Below are 27,265 nucleotides of genomic sequence, written 5' to 3'. Positions count from 1 at the left end.
CAGCTGCGTGGTGTTTAGCTGCCCATCGGGTTAAATCCCAACACCATCTACGAAGGAAATTCCTGCGTTTAGATCCCTTGTGCCTATTGTAGCTGTATACCTAGAAAGGAGGCTCCTTTGTGTTTGGATGCTACTCAACTGCAAGTAGTGGGTTTGATCCAAAGGAATTGCACCTAAATGCCTCTCTGCTTCCAAGTAGGGTGCTGCAGTTTTAATTTGATGCACTTTATTTCTGATAGGAAAATATATAGGCAGAGTATTTTTTTTTAAGCTGACATGCAAGTCATGAGTAGTTCCTGAAGTCAGAAGACTCTTGTATAACCCTATCTACAAAGAATTTTAGGATCCAGTTTCCCATAGATTTATCTAAATGAGGACAAAAATGTCTTTCTGCAGCCTCATCATAAACCACTGACAGCTGGCTGGATGGGGGCATTAGGATTAGCACAATAATCACGTTCTTCTTCAGTCACTGAGAATGATGTAAATACTGTTCACATAGTTGGAAAGTTCACCACAACTAAGTAATGACAAAATAGATTTTATGGCATGGCCAATCATGATTTTTAGAAATCAGGTTTTCCACTTACAACTGAAAATGTCTGTTCTTCCTCTGGGAAAAATACTAGTGGTACACATTTCTGAACAGCCTTTGGTTTCAGTTTCCTTTCTCTTATCCAATTTGACTGGGTTAGCTTTTAATTTACATCCAGAGATATAAAATACTTCATTTTTAAGTACCTTTTTTCTACATCATTACATCAGTGAGGAGGGTCTTACTGGTTTGGAATTGTTTTTGGGTCCCAGAGCCTTTTGCAAAACTAGTATTTCCAAAATGTGACTTTATGTTACAGTCACCACGAAAACAAGTCAGTCTCAAAACACTTTAGAACTCAGCTTGAACTAATTCTTCCATTTGTCTGGTTCAGGATGATTAAGCGTGTGTCCTTGAGTCTTGAATTCCGTTATAATCCGTTTTTTCAGCGGTGCTTATTCTGCACTTTCCATCTCATAGTCACAACCCACTTGATTAGCATGGTGGAAACTGTCAGACCAGGAGAGGTATGGAGAAGGTACTGATGGATTTATTTAATTATTTTTTAAAAAAGAAAAAGAAATGAGCTTTTGAGAATAACACTTAGAGGACAGGTGCGAGGGGGAAATACAAAATAGGAGTGCGACTTGCAGGAAGGAGGAGCAAAAGGGGAGGTGGAAAAGGAAGGAGAGAACTGGATACAGAAGGCGTCTCAGAAAAACGACACCTGTTGCCCTTGACTGTTAACACTGGGGAGAAGACGAGGAACGAAGGGTAGAAAAACAGGATAGTAACTTCTCTAAGTAGCTGAAAACAGAAAATGGGTTATCCTCTGGAGATCAGCACAGCTCACAAAGGAGTGTAGATAGTTTTTAATTCCTAATAGCAAGGGAGGTAGCTGGCGTGTTCAGATGCAGTCCCATTTCATCACTGTCGTCCTCCCTTCTCTATAAAACAAGACACCTTAACTCGGAAATGTGGTCCCTCCCAGCCAGTCTTTACGGGCAGATGTGCTGCAGTAATATGCCAACACGTGTCCTGTGCTCCCAGCTTTCCTTCCCACATGGCCACAACGAGAGCTTTGCATATAGGAGTTTCTCATTTACTCTTACCCCGAAGGATAACATAAGCAATATGGGGACGTTGTTGAACATGGCGTATGTTGTTGCTGTGAGCTTTCTGCTTACCAGTTCTGTGGGTGAAAAGTGACTTGTTTCCTCAGAAGGCTTCTTCTGCAGGGTATAGCAGTTGGTCATGGAGAAAATCTTTAGAAGAGTTGTGACAAGACATACTAATCCCCAAAATGTAATTGTTGGCATCCAGCCTTTCAGTTCAGTGGGGGAACTTCTCCTTCCCACAGGATGGAGGGAGGGTAGTATAAACTCCTGTACAGCACTTCTTTACATACACAAACATAAATACTTAGTTAATTTGTGTCTTGTTAGAAGCATAGTATCAAGCCTTGGCTCTATTCCGCTTTTGCTGTTTTCTTTATGAAAAAAATAAATGTGTGTGGCTGTAAGTTACATGTTATAAATACGCATGATTAAAATCGACCCTATCTGCTCATGTGCCAAAATTGTCCCAGCAGGGGAATTTGGAGAAGCCAAATGTATTGCGATGGCTCCTTAGTTCTTCTGGTCCTCTGGCTCCAATCGTGGCTCTGGCCAAAACTAAGGGGGAACGGAGCAGAGCATTTCTGTGGTGGGATCAGGTTCATGGTGCCCAACAGGGATAGCTGGCAGAGTCACTGGTGCCATTGGGCTTTGTACCAAGGACAAATTCCCTTCTGATGGGAAAACATAAACAGATTATGCACTATTTAAATTCCTGCTCGCTGGGTTAAAAAAGGTGCCGCCCTCCTGCAGCTTGGGATTTGGTCCCCGGGATGTTTCAGGGTGGTGGGAATGGTAGCAGAGGTGAGCCACATTGAGTACCTCTAACGACATACAACTCACTGCTTGTCTTAGACCTTCCAGGTTGAATAATACCCTAAAAACAAATGTAGTAGTAGTAATACGCTACTGAGATTTTTCCCGTCTCAGGGGTATCTGCAGTGCCAGGCGCTCGTAATGCATTTTACTGCACTCGTTTGCAGCTTGAATGGCTTGCAGGGGTCAGCAGCAGAGTGCAGATTTTTTCACCCCTTGAGCAATGAAGCATTGAGTAAAAGTTATTATTACCAATTAGTGGTGGCATTATTATTACCAATTAGCGGCTGTATGAAGCAAATCATTAGTCTTAGTTCAGTTATTAGCAGCCAGGTGTTAATGAAACGTGCCATGTGCAGCTAGCATTGTACCTCCGCGGTCACCATCGAGGGCAGTCACTGAGTTAGTGACATCTCTGCACTGTCCCTGCATGGGGTTTTGTGGTCCCCCGCCAAAAAGAAGTGTGGGTTCTCCACACAAAAATGTTTGGAGTCAATGTGAATGATTTTTTTGTTGCTCTCAATGTTGTGTACGTAGTGAGTGAATACACTAGGCAATTTCAATCTCTAGGCCAGTATTCTGAAACCTTTAATATACTGAATTGATGATGTAGAGCCAAAAATTAGATTGCCAGTTTCGTTGTTGGTTGCTGCTTCCTTTGTAAGAGCGAAATTGCTGTGTCAGAGAAGGGAAAGTTATGGTGTAAATTATTCGTGATCGAAAGTATTGTGTCTCTAGGACTTCTGGTTTTGAAACCTTTAATACACAATATTTCTACATGCCCATTAGTTTTGCGTAATGACTTTACACAAGACATTTTAGACAGCAAGCAGCATGAGTTAAATTCTATTTAAGAACTTAAATTGTGCTTTTATACTGTTTTATGATTTTGAAAAATTAGGAAGTTAATGGGGTAAAAATTGGAATTTTATCTTTAGTATTACTTCCATATTGAACTATGTATTTATCTTCAGTGCATTTTGCAGGGGGATTCATAGCGGTAGCTCTGTAGCTATACGGGTGTGTATATATATATACACATTAATAGAACAAGAAAAGTAAGAATAACTAATAAAATTCCAATACATCAAATACTTATTTCATAGAACTGACTTTGATCATGTAATTAGAATAGGCAATAGAAATCTTTTTCAGGTTTCTTGGAGTAATGAGTAGGGGCTTGGAGGGCTGTTTCGTCTGTCGGTGATTCAGTTGTCCTCTGAGATTTCAATACTAGCAAAGAAAAGATTTGAATGACAATTTCTTCGAGGAGGAGTGGATGAATGGTATAGCATCGGCCGGGTGAGTTGGAGCGCTGGTGGGGTAGGGACATCTGCTGGTGCGATAAAGGAATAATTGAACACTTGCAACTGGAAGTGCAGTTGCATTGGAATGATTAAGGCAAAAGCATCATTATGCTCATACTGTAATTACTTTCTGGTTTCAATAGTATTCTAGAAACGTTTATATGCATGTTTACGTTTCAGTTTGTGTATGGTTTTAATTTACTGGGAAAGAGAAGTAGACACTAGGGCCCTATTCTTGAGCTGTCAGCTTGCAGATGTAATGTTTTGAACGCCCTTAACTCAAAGGGCATTTAACTTACAGTCAATTCTAGGTTTAAAATCAAACTCGTGATATCAGGCCATGGGGGTGTGGGTAGAGCGGGTATATGTAAACCCTGTGCATTTGGGCTCTGTTTGTAGTTCTGCCAGCGATTCGCGGTGATCTCTGGGCAGAGCTAATGTTGTTGCTCTCAGTCCATCACTCACCAATTGTTTCAGTCCATCTCTCTGTAAAAGTGCTATGATAATTTTCAGTTTCTGAATTCCTTAGCTAATGAATCATAAAAAGTAAAATGTTTACCTATTTTTGGTTACAGATTTCTATATTAATTAAAGATACATTCAGCAGTTTTATTTGTGTTTACCTTGAACCCTTATAGTTCGTCTATACATGACTGATATTTTAGGTGCAATCCTTTTTGAAAGAGAAACTCCGTAGGCTGAATTTTCTGGTGCTGTGTATAACTGTGCCTAATATTTATTTAGCACTGTGCACGTGGTGACCAAACCAGGTCCTTGGAAATATGTGTGTTGAAGGCCATACCCTTGGGAAGTGTTTTGCAGGAGCATTTCATGCTGTGACCTCTTACTGGCACTGCACCAGGTGCTTGCCTGCTGGGACAAAGCAAGATTTTCTTGATCGTTTCATCTCGTTGTGTTTTTCCTGCTGTTCGTGTCTATCCAGCCATCGGTAGCATCAACCTGACCGCTCATGGTGCCTTCTGGAGGATGGTGTCCTGTGCTCTTGGGAGGGCTTGGGCACGGGCTTTCCAGGGACAGTTTGGTCTCTGCAGGCAGGAGGCAAAGGGTTGTGTTCCCCCACTGCCACTTGTGAAGGTTTTGAGACGGCCATCCTGTCTTACAGTTAGATGTGTTCTTGAAACGAGGGTGCTGACAAGTTACTAGTTTGCGCTGTATGGTTATGTCAGGAATGCTTTTTTTTTTTACCATGATGTATTCCCCATGCAATTCTATAAAAAGAAAAGGGAAAAAAAAACCCCAAGTATCCGCTCTTTGCTTTGCTACCAACATGACACTGAGAAGTCTTCCAGGAAGAATCCGTAGGAGCTGCAGACTTTAGCTCCTTTCATTGTATCCTCAGGAGAAAAAAAGTCAGTAGCCTACATCTTTCACAGCCAGTTATGGACTCTTTACTGTGATCGTTATTCACACAAAGAACCCTGTAGTCTGTAAGGACGGATGTATGTAATCAAGCTCAGAATCAGAACAACAGCTCTTTTTTTCTAATTGATTTTTTTTCTATTTTTTTCTAATTGAAAAACTGGACTTTCAGATTGAGAGCCGTCTTAAAGTAGCAAGCTGCAGACATCAGCACTGTGCAAAGCAGAACAATTTATCTCAGAGCCAGAATTACTATTCCCTGCAGTTCTTCACAAGATGGTGGGTCTTTTATTGAGGTCCAACCCTCCTTTCTCTCCTTGCAGTAACATTTATGTTTCGTAAAACTCATAATGAGCAACAGTTCTTTGTCGTATGGAATCTCCCATTGTCACCCCAGTGGTTCTGTCACCATCCTTTAAAAATTCCTCTACTCTTGGTTTGGATAAAAGAGAGAAGCACTGGCATTTGGACGCTGTACCCTTTGTTTCTGAGATGTCCCAAGGCCGTGGTGACAACTGTGAAGCTGGGGATAGCCACAGAGTTGTTACAGATGGGCTGTTTCTGGTAGTGAGGAGCTGGTGTTCATCCACAGCCCTTCTACGTAATTTTGAATCTATAACACTTTATTTTGCAAGCAGCCCATTACAGAAAAAAAATCTGTTGTTTTTATGTTTCAGGTGCAAAGATGGCTTGAAAGGATTTACATACTCTGCACTAAAGTAAGTAATGTTTCTGTGAGTACGTAGCTTTAAGTGAAGACTTTGAGGAATCGTGTGCAGTAGCAGCTGCATTGCATGCAAAGAGTATTCCCAAGGAAAATTATGCTTTTGTAAAGCTTTCCCAGCTCTTGGGGTATACAGCATATTTTGAAGAATGCATAATGTGCTTGCAAGAGAGGAATCTTTTCATATTTGTGACCGTTATTAAAGGAAATGCGGACATATGGTTGCATGTTTTTGAAGGAGTGTTAATCTTTTTCCTTTCTAAAACTGGGATTTGCAATTCCTGATACTCTCCTGGAAGCAAATGGCTGCTGTGTTTTGACCTGGAGTTTATTTGCTGCATTTAGAAAATGTTTAATGAATACAACGGTAGTTCTGTAACCAGCACCCGAATAGAGCATGGATTTGTAGCCTATTCGTTTGAGTCCCTCGACACGCCACTAAACCTTGTGTCTGCCATCGTGGTCCAGGCTTTCCTAGAATTTACTTTGTGATGGGACCCTCTGGTGTTACTCACTCATTTGTTGTAGTTATGCAAAGTTCTCTCATCTTTGTGTCTTGTCTTAGAAGTACAAAGAGATGTTACTCTTATCTTTCCGCTACATATTCTGCTACCTGTCTACCACTCAGACAGCCCAGGGCATGGACAGTATCAACCCACAGGTGAAGAAAAGAGCTGAAATCAAGCAAGACAGACCTTCTGTTGTAGTGGGAAATATTTTATAGTTTACAGCTATGAAACAGCCATGGAATTTGATACAAGGTGCCAATAGTTAAATAGCTGGTCTATAGTCCACAAATATAGACATGAAACACTCCTATGGCAGCGTGCATTCTGAAATCATAGAATGGCAAAAGTTTTTATACCTTTCATCACCCTCAGCAAGGCTGCCACAGTATAGCAGAACTTGGATTATAGTGCAGAGCGTTAGGAAACATCTTGCCATTGTGTCCTCCGTTGCCCTTGATACACAGTAATTCTACACCTAAGATGAACTGATATATTGACAATATCAACTCTGGGTGAAGAAAGAGGGCTGAAGAGGAAGCCAAGCAAAACAAAGTTGTTGCTCATGGTGGGAGTGAAAACATTTTGAAGATTTTACAAAACAGATATTTTATAAAAACATTGTAGTAATTACCATCCTTTATGCAACCTCATTTTTCTGGAGATAATTGAGATACTTCATATGCCTTTTTATTTTCTTATTTAGTGTTCCTCCTGTCTCTGAGAGATGGACTTCCCTTGTAATGTTTCTGTTCCTAGTTTTAAAAAATTCCTGGCAGCAATTGTGACCATTATCTGAAGTTTAAATATAAGTTGGTGGAGTGATCTTTTCAAAGAGATACAGGGTTTGGCAGCTGTATAGGATATATTTTCTTTTGCAGACCTGTGGGTAACTTCAAGCTTGTCTTACAGACCTGCACTGGACTTTATGTGTTTCTTTAAGTTATTTATGTAACTGTTGCTTTGTTCTTTCTTCTTTTCTTTTGTTTCAGGTTCATTGTGGGGAAAGAAGAAATCCCTACTCACTCATTTTCACCTGAAACAGCATTTTCAAAAATAGACAGAAAGATAAAGCATTGTGAAAAAATACCACAGCCGATGAACATACTGGCTCTGACAAAAAAGCTCATAGACAAAGTGTGAGTCAAAAGAGACAAAAAGAAGAATAAAAAAAAATTAATCATTCTTACTTAGCTCATTTTTATGCTTTGTTACATTGTATTTGATATTTTTTAATGATACTTTTATTTTGCGTTTTAGTGTTTTGCATTTCATTTTTACTGGGTAGTGAGCAGTGACAAATGATGAACTCCAGTGAAAGCAAAATTTAAGACCTCTATGTCATCGCTGTGACTTGCAACACACAGTTGTCTAAAAAGGGAGGATAAATTCAGTCAGTTCTGAGTGGCCGAGCGGTGGTTGCTTTTCCTGCAGTTCTCAGCAAAACCAGCTCCTGGCATGGTTCTCATGGTGCTAGTAGTGATATTGAGGGGAAATTGCACAGCAGCAGACCTTACGTAGGTCACCGTAAATGACCGTAACATCATCTTTTTTTGGGACCTACATCTTTGTATTGCATAAAGGAGAACTGCCTGAGAAGAGGATTGGTAGCACATGGCCTGCCTCCGCTGTCAGAAGTAGGAAATTGCAAAGCAAAAAGTGAGCCTAAAACTGTTTTGCACGAGGTCAAGTCTAGACGTCTGAAGTTAGGTAAGATAGGTTCCCTCCCGCTCTACAGGATCCCATTTATTTTCCTTTAGCATGAGCTTAAAGAAATGACATCAGATAGCTTTTCAGCCTAATATGTTCAGATGATGTACTTCTGCTGTGCTTGGTATGTCCGCTTTAGGCATGTTGCGTACCACGAGAGTCATTCATTTACAGGAGAAACTGAATAAAAAATGGGCTAGAGGTCTGTTCGTTCGTACCACACGTATGAATCTCCACTTCCACTGGCCTCTCCGGGAGTGGTTTTATGACCAGATCTTTACCTGTTGACGTGCAGCAGAGAAACGAGTCTTCCAAGTGCATTGTTTTCCCAAAGCAGCGGCTTATCTTACTTGTTCAGACAACGAACAAACGTGAAGTGACCTACATCCCATGGCGACTTCCCGTGATTTGCTCTAGCTTTTAGTTGAAAAATGTGAGAGAGGTCAGCAGTGGTTTTCCAGGCATGACTGTATTAGACAACAAAAGACCTACAAGGAGAAGACGGCTCCAGCCACGTGCAGATTCTTTTAGCTGAGTTGCTTATACCCGTTTTGTCTTAAAACCCTCTTGTTCAGTTTGCTAGAGATAGTTTCTAGCTCTTCCACTGGTCATTAAATACAAGGATCAAGAGACTGTGCATGGAGAAGAGCGTGTTTTCTTTAAGGTTTTGGAACTCCCAACTCAGACATTCAGAAAACTTTCCATTTCCAGCCCTAATGCTCTCACAGGTTTCTCTTCCATATGGTTCTTTTCAGTATAATTGAGTCTAAATGCCTGTAACCTGAGCACATTCTCATTACAATTTTTGCTACATAAACTGACCTCACAGATGATTTATGGCCATTAGACTTTACAGTACACGATTCAAAACTTCCAAAATATTTGAAGCAGTATATAAATTGTCTAATTTATTTTGCATTAAAACTTAAATACTTGGCTGTAGCAAAATACAATGTTCAGACCTGGTCTGACTTTATGTCTTTTAATTCTACATAACGCAGGGCTAACAACTGTTCAATCCACGCGTCCCACCATCCCAAGCCAGTCACTTTTTAAATGCTCAAGGTCAAATTCTCAGTCCGAAGTAAGAGCTACATAAAAATCTACACAGTAGAAGATATAGCCCAGAAGTGGAAGGCCTGTAATTGAGAGAATTCTCACAGGGTATCTCTGTGCGTTTCTATGTTCCTCCTTGCCCTCCAATGTGCCTTACAACGGCGTGAAAGATGTAAGGACACAGATAACGGCTGCGTGGTCAGAAACCCTTCCAGAACCTTCGAGCAGAGCAGAGGCGAACCAGGGAGGGTCACAGCCCTTCTCCCTCTTGACCACAACAGAAAATTTGTTCTTTAATTTTGTATTTAATGTGTAGCACTGCAAGAGGTCGGTTCTAAACAAGTGTGCAGACACTTCTTGCTGTACAACTAAAGTATTTTGAGTTTTTATTGTTCTTTTATGGTGTCATAAAAGTTCACGGTGCCCTTTGGTGGGGAGTGTGGAGAATGAATGGTGGGAAAAAGAGCACTTTATGTATTTTTAGGCGAGAAATATTTATGAAGTCTCCTGTTGATGACGCTGAAAACAGCTATGAGTTAATACGTGTTTCATTGTGCTTTTTGCAGGTGCAAACATGGCCCGAGGCATAGATGCTGTAAACACTATGGAGATAATTGCATCTCATATTGTATTAAAGTAAGTGCAGAAAAAGTTAGATTGACAAACTCTGGCAAAGAAAGGGTAAAAGTCTTTAGTCAGAAAAAGCATATACTTAGGAAGTGAGAAAGCAGCCTGTTACTCATTCTCCTATTGAAAATGTGACAAGCCTGAAAACAGATTTTCTCAATTTAGAACGGGGTGAGGGGTGGGGGTGGTTAAAGTTCTCTGGTCTTCCAGATTAGCTGTAGTGAATGAATAACATCAAGTGTGTGGGAAAAAATGGACTAGCAAGCGAGGAACTTGTTTTAACTATGTGATGCACTTCACGGCTGAGCCCACTTGTGACTCCACCCCAAATCACAGAATTAATAAAGCACCTGGAATGCGCTGCTTTGGCAGGCGGCGCGGGTCTGGCACACGTGCAGCTGCGCGGGTCTGGCACGCTGCTGCTGGGCACTGGCTCGCTCCTCCCTCCATTTATTTTAAGGGCTCAGGGTAATGAGAGATTGGTCACAGTTGCTGCACCCAGAGAGAGCTGTTTATGTCCAGTGGGATAATTAATTCTCCGTTATTAATGTGATCGGCGCATTTTTATTTTTTTTCAGAGGAGTACTGTGTAGAGATTTGTTCTGGCTGGCGTTGGGTGGGCACAGGTGGTACCACCTGCTATGCCTGTTTTAGGAGCTGGTAAGGCTCCAGAAGATCTCAGTCACTTAATAACCTACCCGCCTTTATACATGCAGCAGCAAAAATGGTTTTAAGTATCTTCAGATACTTGTAATAAATCTTACTTTCAAAAAAAACTTCTTAAAATTAAAATGTATACAGGTAGTGTTATCTCAGAAAAGCTACGCTCTAACTTTAGCATCGGAAGAAATCTAGCAAACGTTTATTCATGTGTGTTTATTAACACTATTTTGTGTTGTGTTAACACTTCTTTTTACACTGCAGTATGTTAGCGGACCACTGCGTAACAGGGATATAAGTTGTGCTGGAGTTCATAGGATTTGAGATGGTGCTCAAGTGCTCTGCTGAACTGCGATGAGAATACGCATTTAGAGCATTCACGAATAGGTCAGGGTAGATAATGTCGCTTTTCTGTTGTAGGTGTGACACATATTTAACAGAACCCAGATTAAAATTGCAATTTTACAACCTCTCACCGCTATCTCGGCCTACTCAATGCTCCGCTCACGGGCTCTTTTCTTCCAGGCGTAAAATCTTTGTGCACACAGACTTTCCTCTTGCTTTGTGCTTGCTCAGTGCCTTGCCCAGTGCGCCCGCTGTTCCGTGCCTCCCGGCCTGCTTTGTCTCCCATCTCCCGAGTGCTCCTGTTTGGTCAGCATCCTCTGGGGAGCAAACATTCCCTGTGCCTCCGTTTGCGGAGTACTCTGTTTTCCCCATAGGTATCAGTGTCTAGCCTTCAGAATCAATGCCCAAGACTGCAATGAATGTAAGATTTTTTATTACTTTGAAGTGATTTTATGGGTGGACGTGCTGCATTTCCAGATCTCTGCTGATAGCAGTGTCTCTTAGTGTGCATCTTTTTTTAATGAGTGCCTCGCTGTAACTTCAGTCTGCTGCGCTTCTACATAAAGTGCTTTCATCTGGCATATTTTACAGTCATTAGCTCTTAACTACTGTTAGTCCATACTTGCTTTCTGAGCTTTTTATTAATCTCACACAAAATCCTTATGCATTCTGTACTGCATGCTCAGCAGTCAAATCTGTAAGTAGCCTCATAACGCTACTACTCTGCAAGTGCAGTTAGAGCCAAGAAGTGAGGATTTCTGTTTAAGGATTCATCATGGAACTGGTGCCTCTTCTCCATGGAAAACTGTCATCATCTGCTGGAAGAATGATTGTGTGTGTGAGAATTCATGGGGTAAAAAGAGAGGTGATCTGACCGTTATGGAATATAATGAACTAGAAATGCCTTTAAAACAGAAGGGCGGCTGAGAAATAGGTGGTAGTCTTGTTGAATTACTGTAGTTGAGAGACCCAAATCTAAATTCAGGTTATGAATTCCTCAAATCACAGCAGGTCGGCCCCACACTACTCTCTCTGTCCTTTCTTAGGTGAGTGGGGAGATGTGTTAATGGTTAGAAGAGCAGAGAGGAAAAAAAGGAAAGGGGAGATACTCAGGAGTCTTTGTCCTCCTTGGTTCTCTGTTCAGCATCATTTTGTTCACATTTTATATACCCTGGAAAGGTGATGAGGGGAGAAGAAAACCCAGCTGATAATGGAGCTGAACTAAGTCTCGACCTGACTGAAAATAAATTAAAAAAAAAAAAAATTATAAGGCGGTTCTCTCTTTAGAGAAACCAGTTGTGCATTTAAACTGTACTTCATTCTTGTACCAGTCTTGTGTAGTATTTTAGTATAAATTAGTTTTGACTACAATAATGCAATCAGGGAAATGTCACTGAAGTGGTAGCCAGATCTTTGAATTTCCTGCTTTTTCTATGACCTTTTTAAAAAATTAAAACATGAGTGGAAAAATTGATTTTTATGTATTTGGATTTTTAAGGATCTGAAATTCTTAAAATATTTTTAGTTCTCTCTGTGGCTGTTCCTGGAGTTGGTCAGTAATAACTGTCAAGTGGCACGATTTGAGCATGTTCTTTAATTCCATATCTGTAAGGGAGCTTTCATATTTGGTAATGATCTGATGAGCAGCTTATTGCCAAAATTTCCTCTTTGTGCTATATTTTCACTTACTCTTGAACAGCTCACCTTCTCATTGTCATATATGTGCTTTAATTGTTATTGCATGCTCTTTTTCTCCTGCTTCACATTCAAATGCAAGCTTGTTGACGTAATCCATGACAGTTTATATGTAACATTGACTGATGACATACCAGCTGATTTCATAGATTTCCCTTCAGATTTTAAATACTTACAATGCTTTGGGTTTGTAAATGTCTGAAAAGAGCTACCAGAAGCAGTCAAACAGTATTTTTCCTCTTTTGGATTCCATTCGAGTGCAATGAGGAGACATCAGCCAGCAGTAGTAGTTCAGTTGTCCATTTTTACTGCTGATGCTGTGGATGACACCAGATAACCCTCAGGACTTAGCTAATAACTAGGATGACCGAAAAGAATATGAGATTTTTTTTTTTCCTGGTGGCTGTAGTTTCTGCGTTCTGTCTCCTGAAGGAACACAGGCTACTGTATACCAAGACCAAATTTTAAATATCTTAACTAATTTACTTTAAATATCTTAACCAATCCCCAATATATTGCAGCAGGTTGACTGAATTTTGGTATGTTGCTGAATTCCATTTACGTGCACACACATGCTTTCCTGAATTCGAGTTGTAGCCAGTATCTTGACTGTACTACTCACTTTATCTGTTTCTCAAAAGAAAAAAAAAATCTTTATTCAATGAGTTTTGCAGATACGTAGTTTCACTGTGCTGCTACTACTGCCTGATCTGAGTCCCAGCTCAAAATCTCTGTGGAAAAATGGTTCTTAGCAGGGATTTCTTCACTCACTTATGTTTATTATAGTGTACTCCTATTGTTTTCTACCTCCGTTATTACTTGAGATCTTTTTATGGAAGATAAAAGTTACAATATTGTGCATTGTTTTAAGATGTAATACTTTCTGTGACTCTGAAAAACACATACATGTGTGATGTGGATTCACCTGGAAACACAGAAATGAGGAAATGAAGGAAGAACCAAAGGTTCCCAAAAGGTTCCTAAAGGCACAAAGAAAACAGGAACTGAGTGAAGCTGAGCCTAAACTCTTAAAATTCCTTAGGCAGAGCTTGGGGGTCCCACAGTGTATTGCCAAGTATTTCTCCAAAAGATGTCTGCAAATTGCATTAGCTATCCCAAACTCCAAAATGTTTCTGTCTAGGAGAGTCATTTGTGGAGAACACTGTATTTGTATGGGCTTTCGTAAGTGCCCCTGTAGAGTTCAGGGAGTGTCTGGATAATGCTTTTAGTCCTGTGGTTCAGGGTTTTTTAGGTAGCCCTGCGAGGAACAGGGAGTTGGACCTGAGGATCCTTATTGGGTCCCTTGCAACTTGAGATATTCTGGTTTTCCATCTAATGAGCTAAATAGGAAGATTTTGTACACTGCTTATTGCTGTTTGGTGCACAGCAAAACAAAGCCTCAGTCCTTCAGTTCGGCACTTCTAAGTAGGCTACTAATAGAAATAAAATTATGGGTGTTTGTGAGCGTTTCCAGTTGGAATTTAAGTGCTTCCTAATGCAGTGTTCCTCGCCACATCAGAGTAGCGTTTCTTACAGCTGGGTAAAAATGTCAAATGTACCATACTGTTGTTTGTTCGCTTGTTTTGGGCTTTGTTCGTGACTGCTGGGTTTAGGACTTCATATTTATCTAATGGTACCTGGTATCATAATCACCTCATTATTTTGGAAGAGGAGGGCTATGTACTTCACGCTACGGTCCTTCTTCATTTTAGGTGCAAATACATGCTCGTCTTAATGTTGTTTTAACTACACAAAATTCACAGTGCATTTACATCTCTGCCTACCTCACATACCTTGCAGTAGACATTTGCATTACACGACCAGAAAGCACTGGGTCATTAGCTGTTCAGTACATACAATTTACAATAGCAGACAGAGAAGTGGAATTTTTTCATTTATGGCTACTGGATCATCAGATGAGACAATATATTTTCTTCCACTTGATTCTCATAAACCACATCTTGAGCAGCAGGGAGAGTAATTGCTTCAGGAAGAGTTTATTACTGGATGTTTAACCACAATAAAATTTTATGAGCTTTATGATGCATTATACAGTTCTGTAGGAGGCAAAAATGTTTTGAGTTTCAAAGGTTGTTCAGTCAAACCCTCTGCCAGTTGTCCCTGTAATGGGAATTGTCTCGGTGTCCCTGAGTATCTAACGGCAGAATTCATGAGCATTGGTGTCCTGCCTTACTTGCCAGTGGCGAGTGTGAGGATAGTTTTCACATAAGCATCTTCCAACAAAAAAATGGACAGATTTTATTCAGGATGTTTACAGAGAACTTCAGCCACAGGGTAAGAATAATGATAGGAAGCTTTGGAGGAGGTTATAAGAAACTCAGGAGAAAAATCTTGAAAGAGAAAGTCAGTGTGGTTTTGTGACATGATATATAATGATATGCTCCAAGGTGGAGCAGTAAGAAAAATTTGTTGGAACCCATGTTATCCTTTCTCAGTAGCCCTGCATGCAGTCTCCCTTCCAGTTTCACCCTTTCTCTCACTGCAGGCATCATTCAGCCTCCAGTCTAGTTGAGGGAAAGTATGTGAGCACGTGCCAAGCCACCAGGGTCAATTTCTAATTCTCACACCCTCTAATACTTAGTTTTTGTGGATTTTTTTCCTCCGTTAGTGCTTTCTCCAGACATTTGAGTGTAGAAGTGCTCTTTTTTTCCACCCTGTTACTTTTCTGTATACTTACTTGTGGTTAAAAGCTGGTCAGTAACCTGGAAATGAAGTCATGGGGATTATTTCAAAGGACAGAATTCTGTAGCAGAAGAGAAATAGTTTGTCCCTTGAGGCCATGCAGGTATTCATAGAAAATAAAGTCAATTGTCTATGTTTTTATTGCCATAGCTGTTTTACAGGGGAATCAGCAAAAAAAACTCGGTCTTGAGTTTGAAGGTGGGGATGCATTTTACATAGTGTCTGCAGAGTGGGTTTTAAACTGCTCGATGTCAAAAATAATACTTCTGTAGATGTTTTTGCTCTTCTTTTTTCTGAATTTGTGGTTTCTTACCACAGAATCTTTCTTTCTTTTCTCTAGGGCTTCATTAGGATGTTTAGCATCGGTTACCTGATCCAGTGTTGCCTTCGGATTCCATCCACCTTCCGGCATCTGTTCACAGAACCATCTCGACTATTTTCGCTCTTCTACAACAAGGAAAATTTCCAGCTTGGAGCTTTTCTGGGATCTTTTGTCAGTATATACAAAGTAAGCTTATACAGAAATTACAAATGCCAGGCTTTTTATTTCATTTTTCAGAATATCACAAAGAACTAAAAAGTCTAACTCCTTAATATTACTGATGCTTTTTGCTACAGCACGTCACTGACAAATTCTATAGTATTTCAGTAATCAAATTGTTAATAGAAAACCAGTCTTCCGTTCTGTGTCTTTTTTCTATAATTTCTGAATAAATCTGATGAATTTTGCAGCACGGTATCAGGATCAGAAGGTAGAAACTACTTCAGAGAAAGCAAATTCAGATTTCCAAAGGACTTGCTGTTACACAAAAACATTTTAGTGCAGACACAAGCAGTGACTGCAGTAGCAGCAGTCTTGCCAGAAAGAAGCCATTTACAGATTTTTTTGGCTTGAATATCTGGAATTCTTACTTGACGCTAAATAGCAGGAGATTGCAGCACTTATATCATGTGCAGCTGAAGAGACATTGCACTTACTACTTGGAAATCTACCCTTCTACACCATTATAAGATGATAGATTGCAAACTGATACACATTCATACAGCATTGGCGGAATTAATCAAATTATATTTATGTATGCCAAAAGGGAATGTGACAAAGTACACGCCCTGAGCAAGAATATATTGCATAGTGCAGTCCTGAAGTGGCTTTTGCACTTTCATATTCTTAATCATGTGTGTCATTCTTCAACTGCCACTTTACTTGCTCTGCAAATTTAAGACAATTCTGCCTTATTCAGGTAAATATTACTTTCCGAAAATTTAAAAACAGGTGTTATTTGTAAGCAAAACAGCATTTCACTCGACTTGCAGTCAGTTTGGAAGACAAGAATCTGTAAGGTTACAGAGTTTTAAAATTTTTGATGGCAAAGTGCGAGTGGACTAATCAGTTTATTTGAAAAATAATTTTTTCTTCAAACTTTTAAGAAAAGAGCCTTTAAAAGAAAAGGTATTTAATTGCAAAATCTGAAATATTTCTGATGTCTTTTAAAAGCTCCAACTGCAAAGTATAATTTAGTTCTATAGATACGCGTTCAGTGAGGGTGACATCCTCCGACCTTTAGTTATTAAGTACGTGCTGGGCACTGGTGAGGCCGCACCTCGAATCCTGGGTTCAGTTTTGGGCCCCTCACGGCAAGACAGACCCTGAGGTGCTGGAGCGTGTCCAGAGGAGGGCAACGGAGCTGGGGAAGGGGCTGGGGCACAGCTCTGATGGGGAGCGGTTCAGGGAACTGGGGGGGGTCAGCCTGGAGAGAAGAAGACTCAGGGGGGACCTTATCGCTCTCTACAGCTGCCTGACAGGGGCTGTGGGCAGGTGGGGGTCGGTCTCTTCTCCCAGTAACAAGCGATAGGACAGGAGGAAACAGCCTCAAGTTGTGCCAGGGGAGGTTTAGATTGGATAGTAGGAAAAAATTCTTCACTGAAAGGGTGGTCAAGCATTGGAACAGGCTGCCCAGGGAAGTGGTTGAGCCCCCATCCCAGGAGGTGTTTAAAAGGTGTGTAGATGTGGTGCTTAGGGACATGGTTTAGTGGTGGGCTTGGCAGTGTTAGATTTACAGTTGGACTTGATTATCTTAAAGGTATTTTCCAACCTAAATGATTCTATGATTCTATGATTCTACTTTCTGTTCTTATTTGTGTTCCATAACTTACACAGATTTGGATTGCGTTAGAATTTCCTTCCAATTTGAAATAAGCGTGTAGGGCAGTGTAGACTGTAGTCATTCCAGAAGACTGGACCGCAGCCAAAAAAAATTAAATGCTGATGCATTTTGAACCCAAAGGAATTGCATTATGGACTGCTTTTAAAAAGCATCTTGTCCCTAAAAGCAGTCCAAAATGCCATTGTAGGACTGTAGTAGCTGTACTAATAAACTTTGTGTTGTCCTTACTGTTAATGTCAGCAAACATAGTTTTGCAGAAAATAAACTGGCCGTGGTAGCCTGGTTTCCATTTTTTAGACTACTTTACAAATTCGAGAAGGGAAGTTGACTGCCATAATTGCAATGTATCAATGTCTTTGCAAGGCATTTATTTATTAAAAATGTGCGCTGTAAAATAGCTAGTGAGATCACTTCTGTGGTACTGTGTCCCTTTTTGGACACAGATATTACTTCATTTCTTCTTTTAATTCGAATGTCTTTTCCAATAGTGGTTTCACCTGAGGGTTTCACCGAGATGATTTTAGGACCGGCTTAGACAAAGTGCAAGGAGAAGCTGGGAGAACTGCATTTTAAGCTGGAGAAAAAAGGCTCAGAGGAGTTTGTATTGCTACCTACACCTCTTGGAGGTGTGCTGATAGGATGAAAGGGAACAGACAGAAGCTGAAATACATTATAATCCAAAGAAATACAAGGAAATATGTTTTCATGTGAGGGCAGCCAAATACTGGAAGAGATTGCCCTGTGAGGCTGTGTATTCTCCATCCTTGGAGATGCTTAAAACTCAACTGGACAAGTTCCTGAGCTATCTGCTCTAATTAGACCTGCTCCAGGCTGGACCAGATGATCTCCAGAGGTCACTTCCAACATAAATCATGCTTTGATTCCATGACAAGCACACATGAGATGGATTAAGAGGCTGGCACACATATCTCAAAGTAGACGTCAGTGGACTGTCCCACTGAATTATATAACATTCTCTCGGTGCCATCAGCACTAGATTGGGCCTTAATAAGCAGATCTCAAACCATTTGGAAGCAAACAGAAATTTAGCAGGGGTACAATTTGGAGACAAAGCCTGGGTTTCCAAAAGAGTTGCAAAAGCAAGACAGAGGATGTGGCAGATGTAGAACAGTCTGGATCATTTGATAACCTGTAGTCATCCCAATGAAATGTATTTTAATGCAGCCCAAGCCACAATTACTTACATCCATTCTGGCCTGAACAGCTGTGTATTATTGTCTGTGTCAACAAACAGGTTATTATATGTGTTTCACCATGTCTTTTAATCATACGCAGTTCTGACTTTTTAGATGGATGTGTTAGGCTTGTTCCAGAATTTATTGGACGTGTGGAAAAATCTCAGGGTGTTTGGTGTGTGGTTGAAAACAGACTTTATCATGCAAAAAAGTCTAGACAACTACAACAAATGAAGATGATGTGGATTCAAGATGAGCTTTGGATTTAGATGGCTATTCAAATTAGATTCATTTGCTCTCTGATTTTGAAAGAAATGGTAGCAGTAAACTGAATTAAAACACTGAAATTTTTCAGGTGCTGTGGGTGATGGGTATTGTCACTAGGCTCTGAATTTATACTGTGCGCTATGTTACTAGCTTATGTAGAGCAGTTTTTCCAGTCTGTGCATTGTGAAAGAGAAGTAAGCAGGGCTAATCCTGCTCTCTGTTTACTTGCAGGGTACTAGCTGCTTCCTGCGTTGGGTACGAAACCTCGACGATGAACTTCATGCACTTGTAGCTGGTGAGTCCGTGAAAAGAAGTTTATATTGCTTCTGTTGGGACTCTGCAAATATTTCTCTGGTCTGTCCTCCCATTCCCTTTTCAGGCTTCTGTGATGAAAATAGGACTGTGTACATCAAGGTTGTGTCAAAGTTGCAGTGGCATTACAAGTGGCTTCAAATAAAGAGTTGCAATTAAATTTGTAAGGCACGTTCAATCAAATGGTGTTTTTTTACAGGCTGCTTCAAGGACAGTATAGTATTGTATGCACAAATGTAAACTTGTCCTTTATTTTTGAACTGTTGAGATGTGAAGTTCAAATACTGACTGTTCCATACGTGACACACATTTGAAAGGGATGGCTCCACTGGATCCGAAGAAGGACCCTCTTGCCATGAAATTTGGGGGAGGGTGCAGGCCCTTCCCTGCTTGTTTGTGTATCGATCAGGTGCTGAAACCTCAGAGGTTTCTTTTTTTGTGGGATGAGAGAGGAAACGATACTGTGCTCCTGAACACTGAACTACAGAATCGTTTCAGGGTTTCCAAACTCTTTTTAGTGTCATAAACCATATTTTGATGAGCAGCACAGGAATGTCTCTGAATTTTGTTGTAGCAGCAGCAAGCATAATCTTGTGCGGTGTCCATTGAGCTGACGTACTGCGACAGCAACAATAAATCACAATCTTAACAATACTTCTGTTTTCTAATTGTTACAGGGTGTCTAGCAGGAATTTCCATGATGTTTTACAAAAGTACTACTATTTCGATGTATCTGGTGTCCAAATTAGTAGAGGTAAGATAGTACCCTTATAACAAGAGTTCTTCATTTCATCTATTTTTTCAAGGCAGAAAAAGAAAGTGAGCTTCACAGGCTTTGTCGGACGATTCCAGTATAATACAAAGTTGTGTGGCAGCGGTATGTTTCAGTATGTGCGTGCCAGGAGGCAGTGCCATTCTGTGGTCTCATTTCTTTCCTATTTTCTTTTCTGTGACTCATTTTATAAGTCCTTTACCCACTGGTCTCCACGTATATTCTCCATGATTTCTTTTAATCTCCTGATAGCCCTTTGCTTTGTAGCTTTTACAGATTTTTTAAATCTGAAAGTTCCAAGAATGCCTGTTCTGCCAGAAACATAAATCAGACCTAGTCCTTAATTGCAAATTTATTGCCAAAAGCTACAGCTTAACTTCCTGCCTTTGTTCCCCAATTTTGGCATTCAACAGTCTAAGATAACTCAAAATAGCTTAAGCTTCAGTCTGTAGCTGGAGTTGTTTGTCAGTATACTTGAATTGATTGAATTCCCAGCTTTGCAATGAACTTCGTTCTAATTACTGTTTTTCAGGCTTGAATTATTTCTATGAACTTGTTAAAATTAGGAGCCCGGGGAGGGGGGGAAGTTTGTAGAGTTTGGTTATGTTGATTATACTTTGCTAACCAGCTTTTGATTTCTTACTGTGATTTTTCCATAAAATCCGGACTTAGTCATGGTTATTTCCCCAGCAGCACCACTGGAATAAGCTGAGACCGTTCTCTTATTATGCATCGTCCCCAAATCACAAAGCTTTCTCCTGCAGACCTGGAGTGCCTCATTCCCTAGCGATATTTATCCACCTCCATTACCAGAGCAGAATTCATTTCAAATAATATTAAAAGAAGGAACCTTTTTTTTTTTTTTCCCCCCAAGCATAAAATAAACATTAAAAGGGAAGATATACTCTGTGTGTTCTTGCTCTTTGTAATCCTGGATTAAGCTCTGAAGGTAGTTCACATGTTGGTTTTATGAAAGCAAATCTGAGTTACCCATATTGACTTTCAGAACACCAGTTGTAAAAAACCAATATTATCTTGTATTGGTGATGGTTTTCTCTGGAGTTTGAGACATTGTGGCTACAGTGAAATAAGAAAAGTGCTGTGTGTTCTTTCTTTCTTTCTCTCTCACTCTTTTTTTCTTTACTACTTTTATCATCTTACGCAAGCCAAGGATAACTGAGCAGAGAGGCGTGTGCTGCTTTGGAAGGTCAAGCTGTGCTCAGGAAAATAAACTTTACATGTTTTCTCAGAAAGTAAAGTATGTGATTTCAAGCTGTTTAAGAACAGTGAATATTCACTTTGTTGGAATAGATATTGCACTGTTCTTTTGCTTTTTAAAAATGAAGACTTTAACATAGCAAACTTTCCTTTTTTATCTTTAAGACCTATACCACCCTTTTAACACCCAAGCTGTTGCTAGGTCCTGTTCTGTGCATTAACTGCCTCTTATTCTATTGATTGTGGGTACCTTCTATACACTATCTCAATCAATGTCACATCTGTGGACATATACAAAACTGTATGAGCATAGGTTAGTAATGTTGGCATGTTTTTTTTAAAAAAGGTTAAATAAAAGGTAAAAAGCTACTTCTACTTTATTTTGTTTCATTCAGCATTTTTTATCGATATTTATAGACTATCTACTTCAAAGGCATTGAAGCAGGGAAGGTTCCCTATTTTCCTCATGCAGACAGCATCATCTATGCCATTTCTACATCGATATGCTTTCAGGCAGTAAGTATGTTGTCTTCTAACAAAACATGAAGTTCTTTAATTCAAAAGTTGAATGAAATGGGGAGCACAGGGGTTCAGTGATACAGAAAAGATGCTGTGATGTAGTGATTCCAGCAAACTGCTGTGAGTTGGGGCTCCTGCATCTTGCTTTTGAGTATCACTGTGGGAAGATCATTTCTAGGACTCAAATTTCTCATAAGCTTATAGCTGAATAGATTATACAAAGCATTGAATTCTTTGGACAGGATCTTAAAATGCATTTACACAGAAGATGAGCATAAATGTGTGGACTTTCTTAAGCATATGAAAGAATAGTTTCTCAAGGAGACAAAATATGTATTATAATACTTTATAGGGTTTTCTAATCAACTGGAAGTTTTCACTTTCACCTAACTTGAATTAAAGCTGCCTATTTGAAAAAAATCTGAAAAAATTAGGAAGAAAACCTGCAGGTTTACATTTGAAACAAGCTGCAGTTATAATCTTCTGCACTTCCCAAGTCAATTACATGCCTTCACCCTCGGTCTTTTTATTGGCTGCATCAGCTAGAAAAGCTCCTTCTCAGTGGTACCCAAATTACTCTGCTGTGCTACTACATCTCCCCATTTCTAGACCTTCTGCTGAAACATCCCGCTGAATGTTTTCTGGACCTCCATAGCTAGATGTCCTTTTTGTACCCCTCAATAAAGAGAATAAAAAATGACCCTAAAAGAGTCTTCTGCTGTCTCACGCTTAACAGGACAGTGCCACTCCTCCTCCTTGTTGCTCTCATATATTTGGGAATATCTGTCATTCTAGTATCAAAGTGAACTGATGTTTTAGTGCTTGGGATGTGCCTGAAGGTCTGTGGCATTGCAATCTCCAAAATACTATTGGCAAGGACCATTGTCGGAGGCTAACAGAAATAAAGTTCGTGTGAGAAAAGAGGAAAGGCTTTTTTGTAATCGCCACCTTCAATTTACACCTCTTTGTAATTGCCAGTCTTCAGTTGCCTTGGAGATGGTCTTCCGGGAATATCAGTGGGTGCTGGTGGTGTAGAGCATTGAATTCAGCTGTGAGCCGTTTGTCTGCTAATAGTGCTGGACATTGGCAGGTGATCACAGCTGCTTGATTTAAAAACAATTAAATATTTTTTTTTTCCCATAACCATCCTTTTACTGGTTTTGTCAGTGTAATGTAGCAGATGAGGTTTTTGCCTGACACCATCAGCTGGCTCTGACAGAATCCTCTCCTTGCAGGCTGTCATGGAAGTTCAGAACCTGAGACCTTCGTACTGGAAATTTCTTTTAAGACTAACAAAGGGCAGGTATGTAATCAGGGGTATGTTACGGCTTGTCTAAACACGTCATCGATCACATTCAGCTTTCTGTGTCATTTACTGTCATTCACTGTCAACAGCAGAGCCATAGGAGTACATAGGGGCTAATTTCCCCAGTAATTACTCTGCTTTTCAAATTTTTTCAGTCCCCTTGAAGTTCTTTGCTGCTGAAGCAGCGTTACTAGGTTTAGTCTAATAATGGGAGCAATGACTTAAATCTAGTTAAGACTAGTTAGCAGATGAGTGTTTTACTTGAAGCCTTTTTTATCTTTAGTTCCCTTGGAGAGTGGAATCCTTTCAGATTTCAGGGTAAACAACTATACAGGTTGAAGAAATCACTTAGTATGTACCGTGATCAGCAGCACGGTATTACTACACTTTTAAAAGCATTACTAGAAATGTCAGGGTATTTCCTAAGAATAGTTTGAAGATTCAATTTTTTTGTATATTTAATTTTTTATATTTTGTTTTGTATAGAACATCTATTTCAGTTGGGAAAGGAATTTTTTTCTTGGAAAACTAGTGAAAAATTTTCACTTATTATAACCATAAATTTACACTGTGACATCTTGCCAGATATTTTTCCTCTTATTTGCTGTGGGGATCTAAAATGCTTACCTTTTAAAACAAGTTTTGCTGTAACTGACTTATAAAAATACAATTTAGTGAAGTGTACGCTACTCTACTGATGTAATATGTGGCAGAAACAAGGCATCCAAATCTCGATGTAGATCAGTTTATGAATGAGATAATAAAAGGTAACGTTTGTCGTGACAGTGAGCTCTCCAGACTATAAAAATAGAAGTGAAATCAGAGGCCAGTTCCTGGAGCATGTTGAACTACACTCCCCATGGCACAATACGCTCTTAGCTGGACAGGAGGTGACCGAATACATGGCTGGTCGTAGTGGGAGGCTTTCCTTGGGATGACTGGAGGCAGTGTGCAGGCAACCCCTGAGGCCATGCAAACATGATATGGGGGATGATGTCAGTGCAGATGTCCAATTTTGGCTGCTTTTTCCCCTCTTGTGCTAATCCTAAAATTGCTTTAGCTAAAAGAGAGGAGGGGAAAGAATTTCTGTTCTGCTCATTTCTTTTATCTGAAGCAAATCGCTGTAATAGTAGTTTTGACACTCTCTCCATAAAGGCGGTTTCTTTTGACATTTCGTAGGTCTTTCACTGCACAATTTTGAAGAGCAAAGAAATGGAAATAGCTTGTAACGCCAATAAAATGGTTACCTAGCCTTGGGCAGGCATGCCCAGTTTGCTCTGCTGGGGCGAGGGAGAACAAGAGTATGTTTTGGTTTGACCTTTCTGGTGGAGTAAAAAGTAGAAGGGGACTCTGCTCCGTTTCACAAGTTGTGTTATATAAAGTGTATCTACACAAAGCGTTATTAATGAGATATGTCAGATGTATTTTTTCAAAAATCTTTATTGCCCAAGATGAAAAACTTACCATCTCTGGACAGTGGAGGCTGAAGCCTGTATTTGAAAAATTTGGGTTGTCTTTCATGAAATGAAATATTTTTAACAACAATTGTATTTTTTCATAAGTGAATGAGTAACCTGTTCACACTGTCATGTCTCTTCTTTTTCAGGTTTGCTCTCATGAACAGGAAAGTTTTAGATGTATTTGGTACTGAAGCATCTAAGAACTTCAAGGATTTCACACCTAAGCTTGACCCAAGATACACTGTTGTACCACCAGAGCTACCGCTGGAGAGGTCTTGAAAACGACAGTATATCTTGGCATTGAATGTGATCAGCGTTTTGTCCTGAAAAGTCATATATATGGAGGAGGGCTTGGGCTCCACTTCAGTATTATTTCAATGAGAAATGCTTTTTACCAATCAAAAATACTGAAGCTTGGTAGGAAGGTGTGGCTTAGTGATGAAGCCCCTTCCATAAGCAGAAAATATTTCTGGATTGCTGTAGTTGGTTGACAGTATGGTAGATTCCTGAATGAATTAAACAAATGAGTAATATATTTAGAGAAGTAAAACATAAATATGCATCATAATTTCAAAAATTCTGTAGTTCGTACCAGTAGAATATTCTTGATAAAACTAGAAGTAACTCTTAATTCAGAAAGGAAGACAATTGGCCTAGTTTAGGTCCAAAATTTTACCTGATCTGTTGCAGTTGGGTGAAAATACCTTCTTGGTTTTCTAAATTGTGTTGCTGATTTATCTCAAAAGAGCCACCACCCACTCATTATTTTATACAGCTATGGTTGCAAAATAAGGCATTCCTCAGGAAAAGAAAATGCACAATTAATTCAGAAATCACATTCCAGGGCTTTAAATCCCACTGACAATACGGACAAGGAAAACAAAAAGGCAGCACCGATGACTGCTGCGCTGTGCGGAGCAGCAGGGTGTGGTGGTCAGCATCTGCCAAGTGGAAAATGACAAAACCGGCAGAGGAAGGAATGAAACATTCCAGCTTCTGAAATGGTGCTGGAAACAGCAGACAGTTACAAAAATAAAAAAGCCCAGTACAAAACAAAACAAAACAAAAACCCCCCTCCCAAATATCCTGAAATTAAATGTTTCTTTTTAAAGGGCTTGACGTTGTCGTGTTAGATGGCATTGGGTTGTTCGTCAAGCTGCAACGCCAGCCAGCATTTCAGGCATTTCTTTAAAAGACAACTGACCCCTGAGGTTACACTGGTACAAGAGAACAGTTTTGATGATCGTATAAATAGTATTTTTGCCTTGTACTCGGGTGAAGAGTGGTTTTCTGTCAGTCCATCAGCCAGCCGCAACTGAGACAGTTACATCCAATGTAATGTGGTACTCAGGGCAAACGACCTACGAAAATTCCATCTCGTTTTTACCCTGCGTATTTCTGTAGCTAAAGGTTTGTGTTCTAAAGCGAGACCTTGACGTGCTAACTGCTTTTTATGCTTTTTTGTTAGAATTCATTCAGGTGATGCTGAATGGTGTCCGTTACCCTAGAACTTAATGAAAATATGAACTATTCAACTGAAAAGCGATGAGGTAAGCCAGGGAATGGAAACAGGAGTAGGTTGCATGTATATTAAAAAGAAAGAAAGAAAAAATCTGGTTTTTTGGAAGTCTTTGTCAGATGATATGAATTGGAGTAATAGAATCTTTGTCTTGTAACACTTGTAATCCTACCCCAGCCTTAAGCATATTTTAATTCCCATTAGTTTAATTTCTTATTACGGAATGTACAGTAATTTTTATCAGATTTACAGAAATGTCATGGAAATTGTACCAATCTGTGCCCAAAATCTGCTTCTTCATCAGCTGCTGTAACAGTGATGCTTTATCATTGTTACTAAAGGTGCTTCATCCTTTAAAAGAGCAAGTCCAAGTTAGTGTGAATAAAGTGCTGGAGGCTAGTTTGTATGCAATATTTTATTGTTTAAAATACTATATTAAAATTCCTCAAAAGGAAATAAAATTTAATTCAACAATAACTTTAAAAGGGTTGTAATAGGTTTGTAGTGTTTTTCCACTGGAATATGATCTAAAATATTTGACCTTGTAAAGTCTGAGAAGTTATATATTTTAGGTAATATGTTAGAACTCACGCATTATATTATGAATATTTTTTAGTGTAACTATATACCATTCTCAAACATAAAGATATTTTATAGATGATTAATTTTCTTCACTGGAATGACAATTGTGATTGTTTCTCTATTTTAGTTAAAAAAACCCAAGTACTACATCTCAGCAGCTAAACAACAGTTTTGTCTGTTTTCTTGCTTCTAAAATTCACAGTCCTTGTTTTGAGTTATTTTCATGTAATATAAAAAGAAATTTAAAATCTTTAAATTATTTTTATTCATGTCAAGTATATGTAAGAGAAAAAAATAAATAAAGTCCTCATGTTTTTCCCAGTAATAAAAAGTTGCTGCTTGAAAAAGTGAATTTTGTCTTTGCTGTTAATAAGCCATCTGGAGTCATAAGTGAAGGAATACGTGGTGGTAGGGCAACACCAGGAACATGAAAGAGCATTTAAATTGTACATCCTTGTGGCAAAATAACATCTTAACTCAGTGTAAGTGAAGAAGTAACGCCAAAACAGTTCAGCGATAACTTCAGCTCTGTACTTCCATGGGTAATTGTAATTATGCAATATGGGTTGACGTTATTTAATGTTTCTTTTTTAAGCAGAGAAAGCCACATAGCCTGTTACGAAGGCAGTGAGACGCTGCACGCCTCCAGCCCTGCCTGCCATGTGGCCAGATGGTTGGGCCTCATATGACTTCCCACCACCTGATGGGGCACGGCTCTTTATTTGTTTGATCATATGATGGGTATCTAATGATGTTAAACTTTTTGCTAA

General features: G+C 39.6%; 1 protein-coding gene across 1 annotated transcript in view; it reads left to right on the top strand.

Annotated features, from left to right (window-relative positions):
* Positions 1–26,847, top strand: part of TMEM135 (transmembrane protein 135) — a 189,443-nt gene extending 162,596 nt beyond the window's left edge. The window contains exons 7-15 of the mRNA XM_005232203.4: positions 5,831–5,872; positions 7,376–7,522; positions 9,716–9,785; positions 15,520–15,687; positions 19,039–19,102; positions 19,797–19,873; positions 21,527–21,625; positions 22,864–22,931; positions 24,541–26,847. Of these exons, the coding sequence (XP_005232260.1) occupies positions 5,831–5,872; positions 7,376–7,522; positions 9,716–9,785; positions 15,520–15,687; positions 19,039–19,102; positions 19,797–19,873; positions 21,527–21,625; positions 22,864–22,931; positions 24,541–24,673 (868 nt within the window). The 3' untranslated portion in view covers positions 24,674–26,847. The remainder of the gene's footprint in view (positions 1–5,830; positions 5,873–7,375; positions 7,523–9,715; positions 9,786–15,519; positions 15,688–19,038; positions 19,103–19,796; positions 19,874–21,526; positions 21,626–22,863; positions 22,932–24,540) is intronic.
* Positions 26,848–27,265: the final 418 nt, after the last annotated feature.

Source organism: Falco peregrinus, chromosome 4 (assembly GCF_023634155.1).
Source record: "Falco peregrinus isolate bFalPer1 chromosome 4, bFalPer1.pri, whole genome shotgun sequence".
Lineage (NCBI taxonomy): Eukaryota > Metazoa > Chordata > Aves > Falconiformes > Falconidae > Falco > Falco peregrinus.
Note: the sequence above shows the minus strand (reverse complement) of the source record. Positions and strands in the feature narration are given on the sequence as shown.